Source organism: Cheilinus undulatus, linkage group 10 (genome assembly GCF_018320785.1).
Source record: "Cheilinus undulatus linkage group 10, ASM1832078v1, whole genome shotgun sequence".
NCBI classification, from domain to species: Eukaryota; Metazoa; Chordata; class Actinopteri; order Labriformes; family Labridae; genus Cheilinus; species Cheilinus undulatus.
In genome coordinates, this window is record NC_054874.1 from 20,909,764 (window position 1) to 20,934,736 (window position 24,973).

At 41.2% G+C, this 24,973-nt stretch overlaps 2 protein-coding genes across 3 annotated transcripts; both read left to right on the top strand.

The window, feature by feature from the left end:
- The first annotated feature begins 2,336 nt into the window (after positions 1–2,336).
- fhdc2 (FH2 domain containing 2) lies at positions 2,337–14,578 on the top strand. 2 transcript variants are annotated; one of them, XM_041797111.1, is made up of 12 exons: positions 2,337–2,436; positions 3,703–4,285; positions 4,373–4,434; positions 7,913–8,015; positions 8,260–8,345; positions 8,595–8,695; positions 8,948–9,018; positions 9,238–9,345; positions 10,921–10,991; positions 11,406–11,523; positions 11,632–11,796; positions 11,899–14,578. In XM_041797111.1, the coding sequence occupies exons 2-12, from the start codon at positions 3,824–3,826 to the stop codon at positions 13,858–13,860; spliced, it is 3,309 nt and encodes a 1,102-aa protein (XP_041653045.1). In that variant the 5' UTR covers positions 2,337–2,436; positions 3,703–3,823; the 3' UTR covers positions 13,861–14,578. The 2 variants fall into 2 exon arrangements, with proteins under 2 accessions (XP_041653045.1, XP_041653044.1); XM_041797110.1 differs by having other exon boundaries at positions 2,367–2,563.
- A 2,824-nt stretch (positions 14,579–17,402) lies between these two features.
- Positions 17,403–21,035, top strand: rhogd (ras homolog gene family, member Gd). The gene is made up of 2 exons (XM_041797112.1): positions 17,403–17,468; positions 18,071–21,035. The coding sequence occupies exon 2, from the start codon at positions 18,100–18,102 to the stop codon at positions 18,673–18,675; it is 576 nt and encodes a 191-aa protein (XP_041653046.1). The 5' UTR covers positions 17,403–17,468; positions 18,071–18,099; the 3' UTR covers positions 18,676–21,035.
- The last annotated feature ends 3,938 nt before the right edge of the window (positions 21,036–24,973 follow it).

A 24,973-nucleotide genomic window follows, 5' to 3' on the forward strand; every position in this document is an offset into this window, starting at 1 on the left:
AGCCCCGAGCCTTTAAAGACTCATGGGATGGAAAGTGTTAATGCTTACTTCTTTATGAAAAGGAAATAGGTAGCTGGTTTCCTGGAGTATTTTTAAAGCTTGATGAATAAAAAAGCTTAATTCTAACATATTTTATGCATGCATTCCAGTTAAACTTGAATGCATACATTTCCTTCTCACACATGAACACCCTAATGCACATTCATTCACTAAAGAATGGGCTGTGCGAAACACAGGCTCTGAAGCTCACACTGTTATGCAAAAGGGGGGATGGCTGGGAGAGCGCCTGTAAACACATCACACACTGTTTTGTCTCCTTGCAATTGAAGCGTCTTGGTGCATCAAGTGGGGGGTGCCAAGTTAACTCCTTATTCTTCATTAATCACTGTTGTAATGTCTGTGCTGCTTGAATGTCAGTGTAATATGTGCAATTGTGCAGGGTTGTTCAGGGTTTTTATGGAACTATAAAGCTGCTGTCTCTCAACGGTGGCATTTCCTTGTATTCTGAGAAGTGCCCTGTACTCTGAGAATTTAGTGAGTGAATAGAAAGTGAAGTTTCCTGAGAGAGGTTTATTCTGGCACGGGTACACTACAACATGCCCCGCTGCACAGCCACAACAATGGCCAGATCTCTGGGGTCGCAACCTCCTAATTACTGCACAGCCCGGCAGTGATGATGTCTGTCCATCAGCACAGCCTGTGAACAGGGGCTACCTGAGCTGGACCGAGGAGCTCCAGGTGACATGGGCCGGGATTGCTCCAGCACCTCAGATGAAAGGTGGGTGTTATGAGTCTCTACATCCCAGCACCTGGGGCTTTCTCAGCATCTGAGAGGGGCTTCCAGTCTCTTGGCTTTCACTTAGACTCTGCCCTCAGTTCAGGGATGAAATGTGGACAACATTTCCCATGTCTGATAGCCATCTGTTTGCTCTCTGAGGTTCTCATCAGCATTCTCATCTTAGCCTGATCAAGGCCTTCTGCACCATTCACAGATCACAGGCATGCCCACTGTGATGATTACACTGAAACAGAGACCTGCCAGACTGTAAATACAGCTCCTGAATCCAGATAGCAAGGTTTTATGTTCAGACTTATCTGTAAATTGAAAATGTATGGTGGCCCTGAAGGTTAACTGCAATAACATTGATAGGAAACATAAAAATACTTAATCAAATGCAACAATAATAATAAATAAAAAAAATCATGAAACTAAATAAAAGAATTTCATAAAAATGTCTTTTATTTAAAACATTTCATAAAATATAAGTAATGTGTTATTCATTTTTTAATTCTTTGTGCTTAGTTAAGCATTTTTTAACAGCTGTGGTGGCCTAAAAGTGCAATGCAAAATGAAAAAGTAAAAAAAAACTTTTAGAAAACTTGAAAAAAATTAACAAAGTAAGATATAAAATTACAAATTCTGATACACTTTCAAGTGGCTTGAAACACTTTCACCTTTCATAAAACAAATTTACATTAGCAAAACACTTTTACAAATGAGAAAGTCCATTACAAAATTACAAAGTCTGAAACGCATTTGCAAAACTTGAAACAAATTTACAATGTCTGATACAAAATCACAAAGTCTGAAACAATTCAGCAAAACTTAAAACTGTCACTTGCAGCATTTGGCACATTACTCTTCTATATGACATTGTTTAATATTCATATTAGAATTTGAAAAAATGTTATAAAACTTGTAAATTTGTCTTAGCTCATATTAAAGTGTTTGGTGCTTTGTGAATTTGTTCATTTTTTTTATTTAAATGTAACCTTTCAAATGTATTTTTCACATTTTAAATGTGTTTTTTAAATGTAAAAATTTTTTTGCAAATATTTAGTCTTTGTAATTTTGTATTGGACTCTTTGTACATTTAATTTGTAAAATGTAAAACTGTTTCATCATTTGCAAAAGTTGCTTACTAATATAAATTTGTTTTATTGAATGTAAAAAATGTTAAGCTTAATATAAATTTGTAATAAAGCTTTGTAAAACTGTTCAGAAACAGTCATTTTATTTTGCTCTTCCAGGCCACCGTAACCTACCGTTCAGGTCAACTACAAAATAGTGAGGTATCAAGCAGGATGCAAAAGATATCTGTAACGGAAATAAATAGACCAACATAATTTGAAACTTACAGACACTGATTATGTGACACTTTAACAACCTATTTTGTGTAATGAGGTAAACATGGTAGAAATTACGTCACATAAAAACAATTTGAATGTAGGATAAAGTGTAGTCAAACTCTGTATGGTCCTACCTGACAACCTGAAATCCGCCCATGGGAAAACTGGGAGGTAACAATAAGGCATATCAGCGTGCGGGTGCGCGCCTGCGCGTTCCCGCTGAACTGTGTGGAAGTTTCCCTGCAACTTGAGAAAGACAGGAGGACTGCAGCGAATGGAGCGGCGCAAGTTACCGGGATAAAGAAGGTACAGGAGACTAAAAACTGTGATGGAAGCTTAAATTTGTCGATATTTGCTGTAAAAAACGACTTTGCTAACCGTGGCTGGTGTTTGTGGGTTTACGTCGCTGGAGACGTGAAGCCGTCTGAGTCAGGTAAGTGAAAAAAATTGATTGGGTTGTTCGAATTAGGAGATAATTGCTTGAACTTTTTTGGCACGTTCTGAAAGATAATTTTGAGTTGGATAAACATATAAGTTCGACTGAAAATCCAACAGGAAGGCTATCGCATGCCTTTTTTGTTTTGTTGGTAAAGTCATAGGATAGGCTACTAAATTCAGAATTACCGGAAAGTTCCATAAATAGTCTATTTCGATAACATGGCGGACGCTTCTTTATTCAGCATATCATATAATATTAGTTTGCCCACAACTTTTACTCCTCTGAAACTTGAGCAAGAATTGTCTTATCATTTCTCGCTCGTGAAGATAGATATCTCCAGAAATGATGGAGGGTGAGATCACCATCATCGTCAGCTTTTGCAGCGCGCTCGTGCGGCATCCGCTGAAACAGCTTTGCTATCATTTCCAACAAATCCTTCAAAAGTTGTGATTCATGTTAAAATCTCGAGGGAGGACGGGATGTTTTTTTCAGACCAAGCACAGAACCGTGTCATGATTAAAGACTTTCCCCTCGAACCAGACACCTGAAACCTCTGACTCATCTCTTACTGCATTACTAATCCTGCTCCAAACTTGCCAGTGTAGATGCGTGCAACCAGTTTTCAGATGTGAATGTCTAATAAGGAAGGAGAAATATTCAAAGTCACGAGTTCTGAAGCTGCAGACCCCTCTACTTCTCAGCTTTGTGCTTAACTGTTCATCTCCTCTTGCCTTGGTGTCTTCATATATTCTAATTAGAAGGGAGAGGGTGCATGGCTCAGGCGTGTGTGCATGCAGTGAGGTGAATCTGAACAGGATGGGACAAGCTGTTCAAAGAGAGAAGGAGAGCTCGTTTTGCCCAAGTTGTACTTTCCCTCAAAATGCCTTGAACTTCCATGGAAAGTTGAACCAGAGGTTACATTTTTAGCTGCAGCTACTTGTTAGATCAGCCAATGCAGCAGAGTCATGCTAATGAAAGGAGTAACACAGCCAGGTGTCAAGCATGTAAAGGTGAGGTCATGGGCCTAGGACTGGACTGATGTTGCAACACTCTGACATAACCCTGACTTCCTGTCTCTTTTTGTGTTCAATAATGACTAAGATAAGCCTTTTCGTTGTTTTCTTGTTTCCCAGGCTGGAAGCATTGATTGACCTTTGAATTTGAGTCACTGGAATCCGGAGAAAACGTCACAGTGACTGAGCGGAGACCCTTCACCCACTCTTGCCCCTCCCTCATTATCCCCACGCAGCCTCTATGCTCATCAACCTGAGTGTTGCCTTCAAGGAACCTCGTGCCTTTCATGGAACACTGCCTGAACCTCCCTCAGCTGAGGAAGTGACAGCCATGGATTCACGTCCAGTGCTGGTCGCTTCTCCGCCACCTCCCCTAGCCCCTCCACCGCCTCCTCCTCCTCCTCCGCCACCTCCTCCACCGCCACCTCCACCTGCCTCCTCCTCACCTTTCAGCCGGACAGACAGCGCCCGTCGCAGCCGGCTAAGGAAGCTAAACTGGGAGCGGATCCCCAAAGAGAAGGTGGAGGGGAGGAAGAGCGTGTGGAGCGGTGCGGGCCAGGGTGAAGATGAGTTCCCCATAGATCTCCACTCTCTGGATGAGCTGTTTGGTCAAAAGGACAGTAAGCCTCCAGACAGAACTGGCACCTTAAGGCGCAGGTCTGCTCTGCTGCGCTGTAGATCCCCACAGGACAGTCCTGAGGAGGTGAGATCACAGAGATAGTAGTTGTTTTTATCAGCCATGAGTAACAATACCTTCCCCCTCATCACTGTGCCTTTTGCTTCTTTCTAGATCTCCTTGTTGGACTCCAAACGCAGCATGAACATCGGGATATTTCTACGCCAGTTCAAGATGTAAGCCTTTTCATGCCTATACATAGAGCTCAAACTGTATGATCTAAAAGTTGGTGATAATTTGGGGAACAAAAGAAAGTTGCTACTCTCCCATGGTGGTCGTTCAGTCTTTTCCAAGCAAAAATGCAAAAAATTTGCAGGTTTCATCTTAAAAAATTAGATTTGCCAACTCTTCCTGTTCAGTGTTACTAAAAAACAAAATATCTAAGGGATTTGGCCAATGTTGTGAAAATTTTCCTGCTGTAATGCTCTTTTTATTCCACTTGTTTATTAAAATATGCCAAGAAAACTTCTGCACACTGTCTGCATTGAAAACAAATCTTTTTGCAAAGATTGGAATTTAAACCTTCATCTAGCAACCACTTTGTTAAAAAGGGCAGGATATCTTATAAAGGAAATGTCTAACTCTTGCAACCAGGCAGTCATTACCATACTGTTGGAATCTAAACTGCCAAATTAACAAAAAGACATCAGCTTCTCTTCCTCAGAATCTCCAATTTTTTTATTCAACTTAAATTATGATCTAAAGACATAAAAAAGAAACACTTAAGTAGATTTAAAAAACTGGATGATTAATAATCCCAGTTAAAGTATTCAAAATACCCCCAAAATATTATATTCCCTAAAAAGATCAGCAGTGTTTTGTGGACCTGAGGCCATCTTTTTAATTTTATAAATTGAAGATTTGTTTACAATTCCATGTTAAGCTATTGGTAGTCCTGTATCATATTCACTCTCTCAGTCAGGAGGATGATGTTTGGTGTTTGTTTGTTAATTTGCTCATTTAGATCTGACATCATTATGATGAGTGGGTTGGTAACAGGTGTGTAGCGAGTTCCTATTCAAGATGTCCTGCCCTTTTTTAAAAGCAGTTCCTCCCATGGAGCTCTAATACCAAAACATTGTAAATAAAAGATTTTGTTTTTGCATGTCAGACAGTGTTTGGGAGTTTTGTTTGGAAATGTTGATGGACAGGTTGTGCTCCTGTGTGCAAAGCTTTTCTCCATTTTGATTCTGCTGGTCTAACAACCATACGAGCTGTTATTTTGATGCTCAGAAAGTACCATACATTCTAAAAACACTAAATCTACTTAACAAGTCCATAAAAAGATGAGGAATGATTCCATTAAACCTGCAGGCAAACAGAAATTATTTATTTATTTGAATTTATTTAACCAGGAAAACCTCATTTAGATTAAGAATCTCCTTTGAAAGAGTGTGCTGGCCAAGACAGGTAGCAGCACAATCACAGAGTTACAGACCTTAAATATGAAAACACTAAAAGCATAGATCAACCAAATCCTGAGTCAAAGAGCAGAAAGTCATCAGTCAATAACATCTACAAACTGATGCATCTTCCTCCAAGACATTTAATCTACTTTTAAAACAATTTACAGAGACCAGCTCTCCCAAACATATATTTTCCTGCAGAAGATTCCAGGCTGTGGGAGAAGCATATCCAAAACTCCTCTTATCCTACTAAAGATGGACTTGGGGGACAGAAAGCAAAAGTATATTTTGTGAATGAGTCACAGCGCAATAACTGTAGCTTCCAGAACTTTTCACATGAATGAAATCACACAAGTATGATGGAAGCAGGTTAAAATGCACGAAAATGTTGGCAGGATAACCTAACCCTGTTTTTGATACTTAAAATAGTACAGTTCCCAGTATTGGATACCAAGGACTTCTTTGTGTTTGCCATTGCATCAAAACATGTATTGATAATATTTGATCCTCACTTGTATCATCAAAATTTGAAATTCTTTTATTGTGAAAAACCCGAATCAGGTTGTTGGTTGAACAAAATAATTTATTTCAAAACATCAGAGTGGCCTTTGGCTATATATTTTGGATTTTTTTAAATGTCTAATTTCTTAAGATATAACTTGGGAAAGCTTAAAAAAGACCATTTTCTCCCTGATTGTTAAATAAATCATTCTGCTACTATTGAACAGGGGCAGCTTTCAACCTCTTTGTCTAAATTTCCTGGAGGTCACTACCAATCAAAGCTGAGAGTTGTTTTAAGAGCAGGAAACAGAAGTGGTTACAAGTGTGCCCAGGGGAACTGTTCCTCACTTGAACTGTGCAGTGTGTGGCCATATATCAAACATGGCTGGGTGTCTGTGTGTCAGCAGTGTGAAGTCCCATCAGAAGAGAGGAAGTCTTCTGTGAGATTGGGGGAATCTAAGTATATTACCAGGAGACAGGTGTAGGGGAGGGTGCAGCTGGAGTGGGGGTCTTGAAGTAAGAGCTGTTACCGGTTTAGCTCTAAGAGTCAGAGTTGACACCTGCTGGTGTTCTTAAAGAGGGTCTAATGTTAAAGCTACCCCCTGCAGAGAGACATCCCGCTGGCAGCTTGTCAAATTCATCCTTCCACCAGAGCCTGTTTAGCATGTTTGCCCGGATCAAACAAAGCTGTGCCTCCTTACATGAATAGGGCTGTTTAATAATCGTTAAAACACGCCTAGATACAGTTTAGTGATAGAAAAGGCTCACGAATGTTTTGATGTCAACTTTAATGACATTTGTACTGTTGCAGGGTGAAATAATTACACCAACAGAGTTGTTTGGGTGCCATAATTTCATGCCTCCACGTGTGCACGCAGTGTTCAGTCAATTGTGTGCCTCTTCACTGAAGAGCGACTCTACACTAGAGCAGATTTGTCAAGACATGTAGGGCAAACCATTATGTGAAAAGAGCCTCTTATGTACACAAACATCTGTCTTTTGGGGATCTTATTTTCACTTTGTTCTAAACACAGACAGAGCTGAATTGTGGGTGTAGTTTAAACAAAATCTGGTTTTGTACTGACAAACATCAGCGCCCTTGACGTTTCTTTAATATCTTCCTTATTATATGATGGTTCTGTTTACATTGCAGTCTGTGTTTTGTTTTCAGAGGAACTAGTCAGGACATATTGGATGGCCCACAATAGTGTTAAACGTCTCTGTTATCAAAAGGGGATCAACATTAAATCTTTTCATTGGTACATCCTGAACTTTTGGTGTCAAAGACTGAGCCGTGGATGTAAATGTTAAGCTTTGAATGAGGACCTTATGTTGCTGAATTAAAGGCGTACACAGTAGCATGTATGTAATGGAGCTTGTATGCTGGTGTGGTGGTTTGTAAGATGTGGGTGGAGTGGGAGAGGATAATGGAAAACTGCTGGAATAGAGGACAGATGTGTCACTGTGAGGAAAGTAAGTCAGAGGTCAGAAAGTCACTTGATTCAGTCTATGGTCTTTCACCTTGACATCACAAGGCCCTTTCAGGCATCCTCTCTGAGTTTAATTTACCTTTCTGCCCCCAACTAAGCTTCACTCCTTGGCAGTTCTACTGATAAGAACAGGATATGTGTAAATATTATATGATCAAAGCAAAACTGAAAGCTGTTAGAGCTCAACGCATATGGGCTTGGGGGATTTTGTGTGAGAGAAATGATGTCACACTCAAAATCTGTCATTTTTTCCACAGGCCTGCTAAGGAGATAGTTGAGGACATCAGACAGGGTGCTGGGGACCGTTACGGAGCAGAGAAGCTCACAGAGCTCTGTAAATTACTGCCTGACAATGAGGAGGTAAAGTGCCTTTTTTGGCATACAAATACAACAGCAACTATCCCCCTCCCCTCTTCCTCTCCTCTTACTCATCATCTGGCTCTGGTTAGGATGATCAAGAGTCTGCCATTACACCATGTCGTGTGATGTGGTCTGTTTCCGGAGAAGGGCCACGCTGAGAGATATTGGAATTGACTGTTGACGGCATGTTGTGCCAGAATGTTTTTCACTCTCCAGATTTCAACCAGCATCTGTTCTCTCTCAGGAGTCTCGCCTAAGGAGGTTCAGTGGGGAGAGGAGCTGGCTTGGAGAGCCTGATCTTTTTATTCTGCTGCTGGTAGAAGTCCCCAGGTACACCCATACCTCTACACTATGTTATTACTTAATAAACAGTACTTTCCAAACAGTTTTACTTTCAATTTTAGCTATCAGGCTCCTTTTCCATGTTTAAAAGTAAAGGAAACTTTGCCCCTTTATGTGATTCACTTTGCGATGATGTGCTTGTTTAACCAATGATTGATCACAAGTGCCTTTTTGTGTCCGTCATCACCCTCCCCCCGCCTATTCATCCATCCGTCCCCTTCTTTCCTCTTCCATTAGCTTTCGGCTGCGTCTGGATGCCATGATCCTGCAACAAGAGTTCGACCCTGCAGTGACCTCTCTGTGTGTGGCAGCCAGATGTCTGAGAGAGGCAGCCAGAGGTAAAGTTAACAGCAGGGAGTCGTGTATCTCACCAGTATGAAGACTGAGGCCTTGGCCCTTTAAACAGCTTCTACTTTGACTCAGTTTTAAGTGGTAGAGCTGGCTTTCAAAAGACTTCCTCACTCCACTTCAGCTTAAGTGTCTTTAAAATGATGATTCAAACTCATTTCATGTCTGCTGCTTTCATATTTATCTTTATCATTCTTCAGTCTTGAGGGCCTACATTGAATCTCTGTCTCTGACTCTCTTAGAACTGCTGAGCTGTCCTGAATTACACTCCATCCTACGTTTGGTGCTCAAAGCAGGAAACTATATGAATGCTGTGAGTGTTGCTTTTTTTCATCCATTTAATTTTCTTTTACAAAGCAGATTCAGTCCTTTTCATCCTTGTACAATACACAGCTTGCTTATGGGGTCTGGGTGTTAGTTCAGGTGCGTCACTCTGACGGCGCACCTGGATTTTGTATCATTGTTTGTTTAAAGTTGTCACATGTTATCTGTGTGTATGTGTGTGTTTCTGACCTTGTATGTGGTTTCTCAGGGAGGATATGCAGGGAATGCTGCTGGTTTCCGGATCTCATCGCTGCTTAAACTGGCTGATACCAAAGCCAATAAGCCAGGCATGAACCTGCTGCATTTTGTTGCTATGGTAAGATTTGAAATTTTTCACAAAATTTTCACTAATGCTAAAGTAAATATTCTTTGAAAAATCAGTTTGCTTAACAGAAAGAGAGTGACGTTTCACCTTCTTGGATTAAAAAAAGTTGTTTAAAACACCTGTTTGAGTTCCAGACATCCTTTTTTTAAGATTTGATCACGATTTCCTGTTAACCCTTTATGGAGCAAAGAACCATATATGGTCACTTTGGTCAACTTCCTTCGTGGCTCTCTACAACTCTCGTAGATTTAGTAGAACTGGAATTATTTTTCTCAGCCAATCAGTGTAGAAGAGTCAAAGTGCTCCGAACCCCGCCCCTAGCGCACTCTGTATGTACGGCTCTGAAAGTATCGCCACTCACTTAGTCGGTCACTCAGTCAGTGAGGGACTTACATACCCATATGTAGGGCTGACCTTGGCAGTCAGCCAAAAGTATTGGTATTTCCACCAACTAGGGATGCACAATATTATTGGTATTGGAAGACATCATCATTTCTGACAACTTTTGGGCTGTAAATATCAGCATAACTATTTACTATTAATTTTTGCCTATTGTATTGATACGTTTTTAAAGTATGAGGTTAGACCAACAGACCTAAACCAGTTGAGGTCTTTTTTTTTTGTTCTTTCTCAATCTTTTGACTTTAAACTGTGTTTTAAGTACTCAGCTTTGTTTTTTTGTTCATCCTTAAACAATAAAATGTGTTCAAAGGATGGAATTTTTTGGTCTGAAAACCATATGTAAATACTGTATCGGCTGAAACAAGGTTATAATAGTTTTTTTTAGTTTCTATTTTTATTTCATTTTCACGGTCTGTGTTTGATTTTTAGTTTAGTTTTTATTATTTTTGTCTGCTGGTTTGTTAGTTTAGTTTAGTTTTTATTTTGCAAAATGCTTCGTTTTAGTTTAGTTTTTGTTAGTTTTAGAGTTAGTTTTAGGTTTTTTACAGCTAGATGTTGGGGCTGGGTAAGCATCATACATTTTTAAAAACATATTAAAACAGGCTAATCTTCACTTATTTATTTTTTTAATGATGATATTTGTGTACAACTCCAGACATTAAACTACCTCTAGTTGAAGTCTCAACCAATCAGATCAGGCAATTTTACACTCCCCAGACTTGGGTAAAGGTGCCAGTCAGTATGGTTGTGTTTTAGTTAGTTTTCGTTTTTGTTAAAGCTTAGTTTTTATTTAGTTTCAGTTTACGAAATTGATTTTTGAATTTGAATTTTAGTTATTTGGTTAGTTTTAGTTAACTATAATGACCTTTGGGCTAAAATCAATATGCATACATCAGCAAATAATCCAATGTTGTGCATCCCTACCACCAGTGTAAGGTGTATTTGAATTGCTGGGCTACCTAAGTATTTTATTTAAAAAAAATTTTGTAGCTCTAATTTTTGGAAATTTGTGAAGGAAATATTAGTTTCTGACCCCAAAGTCATAAGACTACAAGCGCTTTTTAAGCCCCAAGGCCAGACTGCTTCATAGAGCATATGATTTTGTCAACATTAGTACTTCTATTGAGACAATAGCTGAATAATCGTTTGTGTTTGTCTCCACAGGAAGCTGTGAAAAAGGACCAGAGTTTATTGTCATTTCCCAGCCAACTAGGCCATGTTGGCTCCGCCTCCAGGTCAGTCTCTTTCCAGACCTCATCAAATCCTATACTTTTAAGGAAGATGCACGATCAGCTTAATGGAATCAAAACACCAAACATGCTGTAATGTAAATCTGTTGTAGTCATGTGTCAGAACAAGGCACCCAGCTGTTAGCAATAGCTAGCTGCCTGAGTGAAACTGGGTCATGACAACATTGGTACTCCAAGCCAATATTTAAGCTCTGCTGGAGAGATTTTCTGCAAGGGCCATCCTTGTTTTGCCTTCAAAAGTATACTGGGCATGCAGTGCAGTTGTTTTTTGTTTGTAGTTTTTTCCCTCAACACTTTAGATCATTGGCATTTATTTAGCACCTATTTTTGTGATAGAACTGTTCTAAAAGCCTCTATTTCTGAAAAGTACTTAATTGAATGCCCTTTTTTCCTCTGTAGGTTGTCTGAGGAGTCTGTGCTTGAGGATTTATCCAAGTTAAAAAGCAGAGTGGTGTCCCTCAAGGCAAACATCCAGACAGAGGCAGAGATTCAGCTGCATACACAACCTTTCTTAGAGGTAAGACCCTCTCTACAACTGGTTTGTTTTCATCTTGAAAAGTGATAAGAAATCTGAAGGCAAATAGTTTTCTTCTAAGCCAACATTGTTTTCTTTGCCTGCATGAAGATGGCTGAGGAACGTCTGAAGGAGGCAGAGGATGAAGTTGAAGGTATGAGGATGTCAAGTCAGGCGCTGGTGGAGTTCTTCTGTGAAGATGACAGCACATTCAAACTAGAAGAGGCCTGCAGGGTCTTTCATTCATTCTGCCACCGCTTTCAGAGAGCTGTCCAGGTATGGTTTCGATTTGATGAACATATCTGCTTTTCAAAATAAACTGTGACAAGGACAAAGATGAATAAATGATAATTTGATGATTTTATCCTATCCCCACAGGAAAATGCAGATCGGGAGCTGAAGGAGCGGAAACGTCTGGAACGCCAACGTGAGATTGGGGAAAAACGTCGCTCTCTGGCCGTGTGCACAGGGCTGGACTTGAGCCCCAGCCTTGCTAGGGAACCTCAGAGTAAGGAGAACCAAGATGAATTGGAGAAACTACTGGAAAGGAATCTGAGTTACACTTGGAGTCGACGTAGCCTGAGAAACTCTGACTCCCGCAGAATTTCCCAGAACCTCCCTAATGACACCCATTTCCAAAACTCATCCATGCTGAAGAGCTTCCCTGAGCTTGGCAGTAGCCCAACGTCTGCCAGTTATCACTCCAACAGCTCGTCTGACCATGAGAGCTCCGCTGTGCTTTGTAGTTCCCCAGAGACCGACGACACATGTTCCCCCATTGACAGAGAACCTGCTCTCGGAAGGAGGGTTAGGTCTCAGTACAGCAAAGCGACAAACCGAAGTATAGAATTGGTTCGAGACTCGGACACTGCTACATTTAATTGTTCTCAGCTTGGCAGTGGCTTCACAGTCAATCAACATGGACCTGAGAGCATTTCTTACATTCTACAAGGCCAGCCAAAGGCGACAGCACTTAGAAAAGAGGCAGAGCTTTCACATGAACACTTGGTTTCAATGAGTACTGCATCCTCTCCCAGTCCGTGTTCTGATTCTGGTGCTGTCACCCCTGATGCCCCTGCCCTGTGTGTTAAAAGCCAGACCTCCCCTCATAGATACAAGTTTGGCCAATCAGTGACAGACAGTACTTGCTCTATTCAGAGTAAATCTAGTGGATCTTGTTTTGAGGGGTCTTTACCTGAGTCTCCTCACACTAGGGGAGAGGTTTCTCAAAGTAACTCTAATACTGGGTCAATGCGGCACCACAAATCTGAGAGCCAATCACATTCATCAATAAATGCTCAAGAGAGGGTCCAATCCCAACCACAGGCAAGAGAATCTCCAGCAAGGACAACAAATACTGTGATGCCCCCCCTTGATATGGGTTTAACAAAGCACTCAAAGACAGACGTGGTGTCTTCCCCTGTGGAGGAGAACTGGATGCCCTCCAGTTTACCAGAGTTCAGCCAATCACAGCCTGAGGAGTTCTCTGACCTGCCAAGTCCTGAGAGGGAGATGGTGCAGCCATACTCTCGAGTGGGTGAATCACTCGAGTGCCACACTCTAGTGAAAGGTCTCCGATCCTATGACACCTTATCGCCGCCGACCTCCCCCCTCCCTCGACCAACACCAAGCCTCTGTTCTAAGTGGAGGAAAGAAAGGGAGGTTGACCTTCGAGAGGGGACAACACCAGGGCCTCCTGCATCAAAGGAGGAGCCTCGAGCTGTGAAGACCCCTGTGCGGAGTGGAATAGGGGCCAAAAGAGGGCTTGTGTCACGTGCAAGCCCTTCCAATGGGACAGGGATTCCCAGGGTGCGCACCAAAACTGAGGCTTCAAATGGACCCTCAACCTCTTCTACCCCACCCACCCCTAGCCGATTATCCACTCCACGCAGCATATCCATGCGCTCCTCTCCTGTCACACGACCTGCTGCTGTTCAGACAGAGGTGAAACGCGGTCATAGCACACGGGAGAGGACAGTAAGTGAGCATCAGACCCCTGGAAAGCCCACCTTAACTCGCAGGACCTCAGACAGATCCTTACCAGAGAAAATCTCAGGTAGCACCCAGCCAGCCTTCATCAGAGGGGCTCCTCTGCGGGTGTCGAAACGTCTGGCCCCGAACTCTGAGACTCAGGCAACACCTCAGCCTCGAACTGCACATAGCCCATCTTCCACCACAGCAAAAACCATACGCACAGCGGTCATATCTGCTGCTCGAAATAAAACTGCAAAGACGACGAGCACGAGCAGCTCTCCTGTTAGCTCAAAAATCCCCTCAGCTTCACGGATTCCTGGTCCCAAAATGCCTCGAGCTGCTGCAGCTCAGCCGCTGTGGAGGTGACGCAAGTCAACAAGTGCCTGTGCTGTGCAGTGTTCTCACACTTTTCATGCCTTTATGGATGTCAGTCGTAATTTCAGCCTGAATATTCATGAAGATTGTGAGTCATCAGTCAGATTTCTGGGCTTCTATGAAAATTTAATGCATTCCTGGATTCTTGGGTTTTGAATATGTGAAATGGAGCTGCACTGGAAGCAATAGGGGCGTTATCATCTCATTTGCTTCATCTCACAGGAGATGCTGCAAATCCTACCTCTTTTTACACACTCTGTTGTCCTTTGCAGGCGAAAGGACACTAAAAAAAAAAGACCCACTGATTCATATACAAGAGGTCAACACTGATCTGACATCTATATTCTGTGCCTGTCTGGAGGAGTGTGCTTGAAAGAATAGGAATTTGGGACACTCTTGCATTAAAGAGGAATTCTTTGTTTAGTAAACTGCCCAAATGTTTTGCAAACTGAGACCCTCCTTTCACACTAAGCTGTCCTTCAATCTGGCCTGAATGCGGTACAATATATGAATCCTTTTTTCCAGAGGTCTTATCATTTTGATGCACTTTACAAACTGAAGAAGAGGCTGTCAGGAGATGCTTTCTGTAATATTTGTGATTTTATGTGAAAAGATTCTATAACTTTATTGAATAGCATTGGTTGTTATTCACTGTATTATGTTGATTTATAAAAAAAGAAGATGAATAAAGATGGTGATATGAATTTTAGTCTTTTTTCTCAGGAAAGAGTCATCAGTTGAGTGACTGTGTTGTTTTAAACTTTGTTATCAGGGTTTAAATTTAGGCTTTGAGGACACTTTCTAGATCCCCACTCTTCCTTATCAACTGATCTTGCATCTCTCTGCCTTGTGCCTTTTTGTCACTGTCATTTCCCTCTCGAACAAACTCCCTCTTGCTGCATCTCTTGACACAGTCACCCCCATCTCTGTCAGCGGCTGTTGTCATGGAAATGCAACAGACGTCCCGGGGAATCTCCTGGCAGAATAGTGGGGTGCAAGGGTTGGGGTAGAGGGTGACTGTGGGTGTAGGGTCCCAGTGGGAATTCTCTTTTTATAGGGCCGCAGTGACGCCAGAACCTCTTGGGAAAGGCAATAAACCGGTGCCTCTTTGTGTTCTCGAGTGTCCGGTTGTCGGTCAGCTCTGGCCTCTTAACCTGCCTCAGTGTATAGAGGTGACATCATCAACAGGTCTCCAGGGGTGCAGGGGAGAGCTGACTAAAGTGATCCCTCTTTTAGCTGCCTGCTATATTCTGCTTAGATTTGAAAGCACTGGCTTAGTGAGAAGAATGACTTGTCCAAAGGTGAATAAGTGATATATGAGCTTATAGACCAGTGCTAACCAAAGAGCGCATGAGGTCCACAAGACAAGAGACCAGATTTTATGACCAGTTTCTATACACACACAGTGACACACTGTGGCATTTAGTGAGAATGAAGCAAGTTCAAGAGGAAGGGTAAAGTCAGAACAGAAACTGCGTAGGAGTCCATGCATTCAGACTCCTCTTATAGGTTTAATGGTCATACCGAGGACTGATGGTTGGATTTAAAGTGTTAGATGGGAAATCATTAGAAATAAGAGGCAGGATATGAAGTCAGTTGCGTTGGTGCAGTGTTTTTTAAAGAACTAATTAGCAAAAGGGCCACACTCCTAATTGTGTTTTTGGAAATAATTGTTAAAGTAATTATGAAAACAAATCTTGCTTGCTGCAGGGAAAACATGCCGAACTCCTTTCATTAACGTGGTAGTTGCATAAAGCTTTGTTTGCTCAGGGAAATTTCCGCTGGTCATTGGGGTATTTTTCTACTGTGTTTGACATAAACAAAAAATACTTGTGTGTGGCTCTAGGCCTAAAAATATTAGAATATTGTTTAAAAAATAAACATCAATTCTAATCTAAGACATTGTTACAGGTAGCAAGGTTATAATAGTTTGGGGTTTCATTAGTTTCTATTTTTATTTCGGTGTCACTGTCTGTGTTTGATTTTCAGTTTAGTTTTTATTATTTTTGGCTGCTGGTTTGTTAGTTTAGTTTTTATTCTGCAAAATGCTTTGTTTTAGTTTAGTTTTTATTTGTTTTAGTGTTTTAGTTTTTTACAGATAGATGTCGGGCTGAGTGAGCGTCATTCATTTTTAAAAACATATTAAAACAGGCTAATCTTCACTTATCATTTATTTTTTAATGATGATGTTTGAGTACAACTTCAGACATAAAACTACCACTATGTGAAGTCTCAACCAATCAGATCAGGCAATTTTACACTCCCCAGACTTGGGTGAAGGTGCCAGTCACTAAAACTTAGAATATTTGTTCTCCAGTTTTATTTTGTTTTAGTTTTGTAAGCACACAATACAGTTTTATTTAGTTTTTGTTTTTTTTTGGTAAAACTTAGTTTTTATTTAGTTTCAGTTAACTATATTGATTTTTGAATTTTAGTTTTAGTTATTTGGTTAGTTTTAGTTAACTATAATAACTTTGACAGGTAGACATACAGCCTATACTAGTATTCATCAACTGGTGGCTCGAGGGCCACATCAGACCCCCTACAGCTTCCCATCCAGCCCTGGGAGGATTATCAAATTCAGAAAATTTGAGAGGGAAAAAAAATATAGCAAACCATTTTTTTTGTTGAGATATATTTTTGGGCTTTTTTGCCTTCACTGATGGAGTAGGACAGTGGATAGAGTCAGAAATAGGAATGACAGAGTGGGGGAGAAACACGGGGAAAAGGAGACACAGGCTAGATTTGAACCTGGGTCACCATGGGGCATGACCTACCCCCCCCCCCCCCTTACAGTTTAAATAAAACCTTCAAGGTAAACTCATACTGAACAGTCTTATCTTGATTTAAAAAAAAAAAAGTTTTTGGTGCATAAATTCTCCTCAAAAGGCTCAAAGAAGAGTGCAGTTTCCCTTTCCAGGAATCTACACAGAAGATTTGTTTCCTGCATGTGTTTTTGGCCAGTTATGACCTATATGAGAATCATTCCCCTGTGGCTGCATTAATATAGGTGATTATGACTGATCTCAAAAGACTATAAGGTCCTTTCATTTTGGAAGGAAATAATATTTTACAAGAACATGTAAAGCAGACCAAAATATTGATTTTACTGTAATTTATTTCAATGTCTGCCCCCCACGATGTCTGTTAAGAAAAAGCTGGTTGTTTATAGATTTTCCTTGCTTGTAAATATCCTTAGTGCAATTATAAATTCCTTTGGTGCTTCTATGCTAGGTAGAAGGCTCTCCATCTTATTTGTGGATTTAATGTTTAAATGAGCGCCAGCTCTTTGAGCTGTAGAAATTTTACTTTACCCAACCACATCCAGCCTATACCAAACCCCAGTTTAAGTTTTGCATTATATTATCAAAACAACAGTTACACTGACCGTTTACAGTGGATATAGCTCGTGAAAAAACCTTAAACAAAGCGGGAAGCCTGGCACCGCCATCTAGTGTCGCTGAACGACGCTCACAAAATAAAACTACAACTCCCAGAATGCCGTGTTTCCACGCGTCGACTTTTACGTAATGGACAGCTCCCCGGATGCGGCTGTGATTGACTATACCAAGCGAAAAGAGATCGAAAGCCAAGTGGCGGTAAGTCACAAAATCTTTCAAATATCCAAGTGTGGAGCAAATAACTACTCTTGAAACACAGTTAAGAACGTATAAGAATATTTTGAGTATTTTTGGGAGGTTGGTTTGAACCGAAACACAACTTTTTGACAAGTGGCTTAAAGATAAACTTTCAACTTGTTTGCTAAGTAGCTAGCATGTTAGCCACCAAATGCGCTAGTTCCTTAGCTTGATGCTAACTATTGGGGGAACGCCTAGTATCAAAAGTGAAGACACTGGGGTAATAAACGCCCGAAAACGGCTTCTTACTCTCGACAGTCTTTGTGCTTCGTCAAAGGTCTTCCCTTTGTTTCTACTACTGACGTTAGTAGTCATTAATTTGATTTGTTGCTAACCTGTGTAACGTTAATTACGCCGATGAGCTAACGTTGGCGGCCGTTAGCTTGTCCGCTAATTGGGTGAAAAGCTTTGTAACTACAGAAAGCTGACACCGAGTTCCTGGTCGGCATTTTCACCATTTGCCACTGTTTTGGTCATCCTCTTACAGTTGTGTTTGAAAGCATAATTAGCCTCAGCGAGTGCAGAAGTGTAGTGACTCAGGTGCCCTTTTTTTCTGTTGTCAGGTGCTGCAGCCCCAGTGGTCGTTGGCAGGATGCAGACCATAAAGTGTGTGGTTGTGGGTGACGGGGCAGTAGGTAAAACCTGCCTACTCATCTCTTATACCACCAATGCCTTTCCTGAAGAGTATATTCCCACAGTGTTTGACAACTACAGTGCTCAGATGAGTGTTGATGGCCGCACTGTCAGCCTTAACTTGTGGGACACAGCAGGCCAGGAGGAGTACGACCGCCTTCGCACCCTCTCCTATCCCCAGACCAACGTCTTCATCATCTGCTTTTCCATTGGCAGCCCCTCCTCCCATGCTAATGTCAGACACAAATGGCACCCTGAAGTGTCTCACCACTGCCCAAATGTTCCCATCCTGCTGGTGGGCACCAAGAGAGACCTGAGGGGCGATGCAGAAACGGTGAAGAAGCTGAAGGAGCAGGGCCTGGCCCCTACCACCCAGCAGCAGGGAAATACCCTGGCCAAGCAGATAGGGGCTGTGAAATACATGGAGTGTTCTGCTCTGCTGCAGGATGGCGTCAGGGAGGTCTTTGCTGAAGCTGTGAGAGCAGTGTTGTATCCAGTCACGAAAAAGAACCCCAAGAAGTGCGTGCTGTTGTAATAAAGGGTTCCCAGATTTGGACTGTAGGGAGGGATGATGGAGATCCACAGATGCAAAGGAAGGCTGAGGAACAAAGGTCGTCGCCTGGCTGCTGCTATTCCACCTACAGCAGTGCAGACTGTGTTTTCAGCTCCTCTGCCAGTCCTCTCTTCCTTAATCATCTCCTGGAGGATTTCACTCCATTGCCATCATCACCAAAGTGACTATGCCAAGATGGCAGCAACTGACCGTATCCTGTATTTTCTTACATTTTAACTTTTGATATTTACACTTCTTTCCAATTTTACATCTTTTCTAGATTTATAGCTTCTCTGCTTAGCCTTATAAAATGCTGATCATGGTTGTCAGAAGCCATAACAACATCCAAACCAAGCTACCCTGTTCGACTGGAGAGAAGAGATCTGCCTTTGTTCAGGTGGAGAAATAATGACTACCTCATACTCTCACCAAGGTTGCATCTCATGAGTATCAAGCAGTGTCGCCATCAAAATGGTTTGACTTGCCTATTAAGATGTAATAAACAGCCAAGTGGAGGGTGAACAAGTTTTAATTTCAAGCAGCTTGAGTCCAGACGAGGTGTGATGACTTCCGGACAAATGCCAGTACCCCATACCCAATATGCACAGATTAGAGGTTAAACTGTTGAGCTTCGGTCCCCCTCGTGCTCAGTCTGGCATGTTAAAGCTGTCTGGCAGGCTGCCCTTCCAGCCTCTTGCACTGCTCTCTCACTGCCACGCATGGAAGAGTCAGTGGGCCTTTGAAGATAAGCTGGTCCCATTAAAAGCAGCGGACCATTTGCCCTCTTCAGTTATAGAGGAGCAGGTGTCATGAGGCCTCTGCCAAATTAACCCTCACTGGTACAGGATCAAGCTGACATATCAGGAAGTTGGGTACTCCTTTGTCTATGTCTTACCGAATGCCATTAAAACATGCCTAAGAATGACTTTTGACACAGTGGGGTCGAAGAGACTATTTTGTCTAATGATATTGAATTTACTCTGTAAATGATTTTCCTAAAATGTTTTTAACCCTCGAGTGCGGTTATGGCCAAAGTTGAATATATTTTTTGTAATAGCTTAAGTTCATTTGATCAGTAAAATGTGTGTAATAATCAATACTCAAATTTAAAAAAAGAAAAAAACACAACTCAACATTGCTACACTTGTCAATTACATTGTTGCCTTACATTTCAGGTCAGCAGACAAATGACCACTGCAGAACTAATTCAGCATAGAATAAATTACCGGAATCTGTTTTACTTGTCTTGTGCTAGGCTCTGTACACCTTTATTCCTTCAGTTTTGGTTGTGAAATATGATTTCATTTTGGAAGTAGCATCATGCCATAGCAGCCCAGTTTGTGTTGTAAAACAGTACAATATAGAAGGAGCCTTATATTTGGTCAGGTGCCTTATTTAAACCAAAGACCAAAGCTGTGCTCCCCAAAGGTTTTTCTTATAGAGATGCAAATGCCACCAAGGCCTTTTCAAAGCAGGTTAAACTAGCTGTGGGTTTAATTTTTATTTTTCAGAAGCTCTCTGCCTTAGGTCCTGCTAGTCAACACTCACACTCACAGTTCTTGCAGCCCTCTTTGAAAGTCACAGGTGCTAAACTGACATCTTGTGCAACATGTCTCTGTGCATTTGTGAAAAAGAGCACATGAAACAGGGTGCAGAGGGCCCACAGCTCTTAACAGATTGTGGTTTACATCCTAGCTGCACGGTGCAGAGAGGGAAAGGCACAAGCATAACTTGCACATACAGTCCACAAGAGCTGCACTTGTGGTACTTGCCAAGTCCCATCTGAAGATTTTTATGTTTTATAAAATATTTTTTTTTAGCAGCAACTGGTTGTGCTTCAAGCTGCCAGTAATACCAGCAACCTTTTTGCTATTATTTTCATTTGCTTGTCAAGGGGAGTGTTTTAAGTCAACCTAGATTGTGGCCTGTGTAAAGTCTAGAATACCCGAAGCGCAGCACGAGCAGGAGATGTGGTGTAACAACAGTGATGCGGTTTGAGATCTGCCAAAGGATGTGTGAGAATTTCCAAGATGGGGTGTATGGAGGGTTGAATGTAAGTGCACAACATGTCAAACTGTCAACTGTGGTGAGTTAGTATTTTTACCGTGTCCTGATTTCACTCAGATAATGCTGTTGAAGTGGAACATACATCTGTGGGCTCTCTTGACTGTGTCCCGGAGCTGTATGCTACCGTGTGCGTGGTACTACGCCTTTACACTGGGAACTTGATTTGTAGAAATCTGTTTGTAATTGTTTTATATATAACAAAAGCATATTTGTATAAATGAACTAACAGTGAGATGATTTTAAATTATGCCAAATAAAATGGTGGTTAAACCAGACACTGTTTGATGAAAGAGTTTGCTCTTGTGTTGCTTTGATAGCTAATTGAAGTCATTGTTTCCAATTAATAGCACACAGCCGTATAAAAATAAACCATGCTGTGAAGTACAACAGAAATGATTCACAGTCAAGATGTGTGTATTTACAGATCAGGAAACCACACTATGTTCCTGTGGCACACTTCTAATAACTTTATTTTTATGTCACAGCCATTTCAATTTCACGCCTGACCACTAGATGGACACAGCCCTCTATATGAGCCAGAGTGAGCATTCCTCAGAGCCTTAATGTTTTTCTCTGTACATTTGGAGTTAACAGTCTATATACCCATCTGCTTCACAAAGCCATCTTTCAACCTATTAGACACCCAGAAGTTCAATCAGTTTATCGGGTTTAAAAACTACATGCTGCTTACTCTGAAAAATTCTCCTGACCTTTATGGGTGGTGGCTGTGACAAATGACGGATGTGCCAAACTCCACCAAAGGCTCATTGCAACATCAGAGCAGCAATATTTAGAGCCTATTTCCTCAGCGGTCTGACTAAATGTTTTACAACCTTAGACAATGCTGCATTTATGCTTACAGCTGGTTAAAGTTTTGTTGCTGCCAGTGTCAAGCTTTGACATATTGTCACAGTGAACTCTGCCAAAAACCTTCAGGGAACAACGCTGAGAGTAGTGGGACGTTTGAGTTAGATGAGAAAGCATGGGCTGTTGTTGCCATACGCAAGGAGCTTAGCTGAGGAAGGTAGATTAATGAGACTTAGGTCGGCCAAGGTAAGCCATTTTTAGGTCAGTGGACTGTAGCAGGAGTTACACTGGCTATTCACACTCATCTCAAAACTATTTCTTTTACAATCCATCATCAGTTTTAGCAGCTATTTGAATTTAAGTCTTGGTCTTAAGATTAAAATGACTTTTAGTCCTACTCACATTTCAGTCATTTTACCCTGGTTCTGGTGAAAAAAAAACCTCAGAAACATTTTAGTTCAGATTTGGTCAATAAAAGTCTTCATTTTTGTCTTTACTTTTATTCAAGAAAATTATTTTTGTTGTTCTAAAGTAATTAGCCATATTGTAAAATCAGTATTAAAAAAAACACTCGTACATTATATGGACTAAAGTATTTGGCCACAACTGTTAATTATTGAACTGAGCCAGGTGTATAAAGTCAAGCACCCAGCTGTGCAGTCTCATTTGCAAAAATTTGTGATACAAAATGGCTCGATCTGAGGAGCTCAGTGACTTCAAGCATGATACGGTGATGGATGCCACCTTTGGAAAAGATGTGAAATTTAATCCCCGCTGGATGTTCCACAGTCAACTGTAAGTGATAATAGAAAGTGGAAGCATTTAGGAACAACAGCAACTCAGCCACGGAGTGGTAGACCATGTAAAACCACAGAGCGGGGTCAATGACTGCTAAGGCGCATGGAGCATAAAAGTCGCCAACTCTCTGCTGATTCCATAGCTGAAGAGTTCTGAACTTCCACTGGTATTAATGTAAGCACAAAAATTGTGCGGAGAGACTTTCATAGAAGGGATTTCCATGGCTGAGCGGCTGCATGCATGCCTCACATCACCAAGTCCAGTGCCAAGCTTCAGATGGAGTGGTGTAAAGCATGCTGACACTGAACTATGGAGAAGTGAAAACGTGAACTGTGGAGGGATGAATCACGCTTTGCCAGTCAGATGGGTGAGTCTGGGTTTAGCGGTGCTGGAGAAAATTACCTGCCTGACTGAACTGTGCTAATTGTAAAGTTTGGAGGAGGAGGGGTAATGGTATGGGGCTAGACCCCTTGTCTCTAGTGAAGAGTAATCTCAATGATTCAGCATACAAAGACATTTTGGATGATGCTATGCTTCCACCTTTGTGGCAAGGTTGGGGAAGGCCCTTTCTATTTCAACATGACAGCACCCCAGTGCACAAAGCAGGGGCTGTAAAGAAACAGTTTGATGAGTTCAGTGTAGAAGAACTAGACTGGCCCACACAGAGCCGTGACCTCAACCTCATTGGGCACCATTGGGGTGAACTAAAATGGACATTGTGAACTAGGACTTCTCGTCCAATATCAGTGCCTGACCTCATAAATCTACAGGATGAATGCGTGCGAATTCCCACAAAACACTCCCAAGTCTTGTGGAAAGCCTTCCCAGAAGAGCCGAGGCTGTTATAGCTGCAAAAAGGGGGCAACTCCATATTAAAGCACATGCAATTGCATACAGTGTCATTCCAGGCCCTGTTTGCTGTAATGGTCAAATATTTTTGTCCACATTGTGTATCAATGCACTTCCAATACTTTATGGCTCTAACTCTGACTTTATGGTCAATAAAACTAACTGCTATAATCTTCCTTCTGGTTTAACTAATGTTTCATAGCAGACTAATGTTTTTGTTTTTAACATGTCTTTTAAATTAACCTTTAAATAATACTAATCAGTTATCAGTAGTGTCTCAGACAGACCGTACATAACAATGACATTAAGATCTGAATTTGAAATTAAGACAAAAAAACTATGTTATTCACTTTTATAGTTTACGCTGTTGGATTAAAAGGTTAACAAATCATGTAGGTACTATTGTGATAAAGGGATCTTTAGACCATCAAAGGTTGATCCAATTTTTTATTTATGACTGCAGACATCACCTGCTCCCTCACATTTACATCTCATAATCCATTTTATAACAGTAATTTAATCCTGTAGTAAACACATAAAGTCAGACTCGTATCTCAGTGCCCCTTAGCCTGACCACATAACGAAATCATTATGATGTTTGAATTTTATTAGACTGTACCTCACAAGTCAACATCAAAGATGGATAAATCAAATATGGCCCAGTGCTCCATATTTGTATTTATTTATTTGTATCTGACAGAAATCAATGGCTGTTTGTTTACAGCATCCAGTTAGTGATGTAAATCATGATGTTTTTCAAGCTGCTAACCCTGTGTTTGAACATAGCAGGAGGTGAGATTTCACCAGCAGATATCCTTTCTGTGAGTCATCAGCACAGAGTGAGTGGGAGTGCTGGCCTCCGCCGGGACCTTGATCTCATCTCTGTCTATCACTCCTCGATCTCCCTCGTTCCTTCCCTCTCTCTCACTGTCCGTTTGATGATGTGCTGGGTGAAGCCAAAAGGCCGAGCAGCTCCGGGCTCTGTTCAGTCAAGGAACCAGGGAGATCCCTCCTCTTCTTCTTGTCTAAAGATGAAAAAGCAAAAGACCTTGATCTAATAGGCAGCCTGCAGCTAGACCGTGACTGAAAAAGCTGCAGTTCTGCATTCAAATCAAACTGCTACAGCAGTTTGGAGAGGGAAAATGAGATTGCAAAGGAACACAGAGGGGGAGTTGAGGCTGTTGGCTGTGTTTGCAACAAAATAGGACTCTAAAGAGGGGGAGAGAGTGGTGCTGAGATGGAAAACAAAAAACAGCAAATTGCCAGATAGTCTAATTATGGAAAAGAGGGAACTTCAGATAACCTGTTAAAGTGTAAATTAAAGAGTTGTGAGATAAGGAAAAGTGTAATCGATGATGAAAGAAGGGAAAGGGGGACTCTTGAGTTTCTAAGGACACAAAAGTTAAGTGTCCTTTAAATTTCCCCATTTGGGCCTTTTTTAAAGAATAAAACTAAGTGCTAACATAGCAGGGCACAGTAAAAACAAAGAGCAAATTGCAACAAAACATCGCTAACATATTTATGAAGCCTAAACCTATTAAAAAATATCCTCAAACTAAAAATATAAATGTTTTGATTTCCTGTTGACTTCACAGACAAGACAACCAGGAAGTGATGTCAGTAGCCAAGTGTTATAATATCCCTTTTTATGTTTACAATTAAGTTGTTGAGTAAACAATGGTGACACAACATTTTATTGAATGCGCACCGTTGGACAGAGATAGGAACTATTTTTACTCCTTTTCAGTTTCAGTGCTGA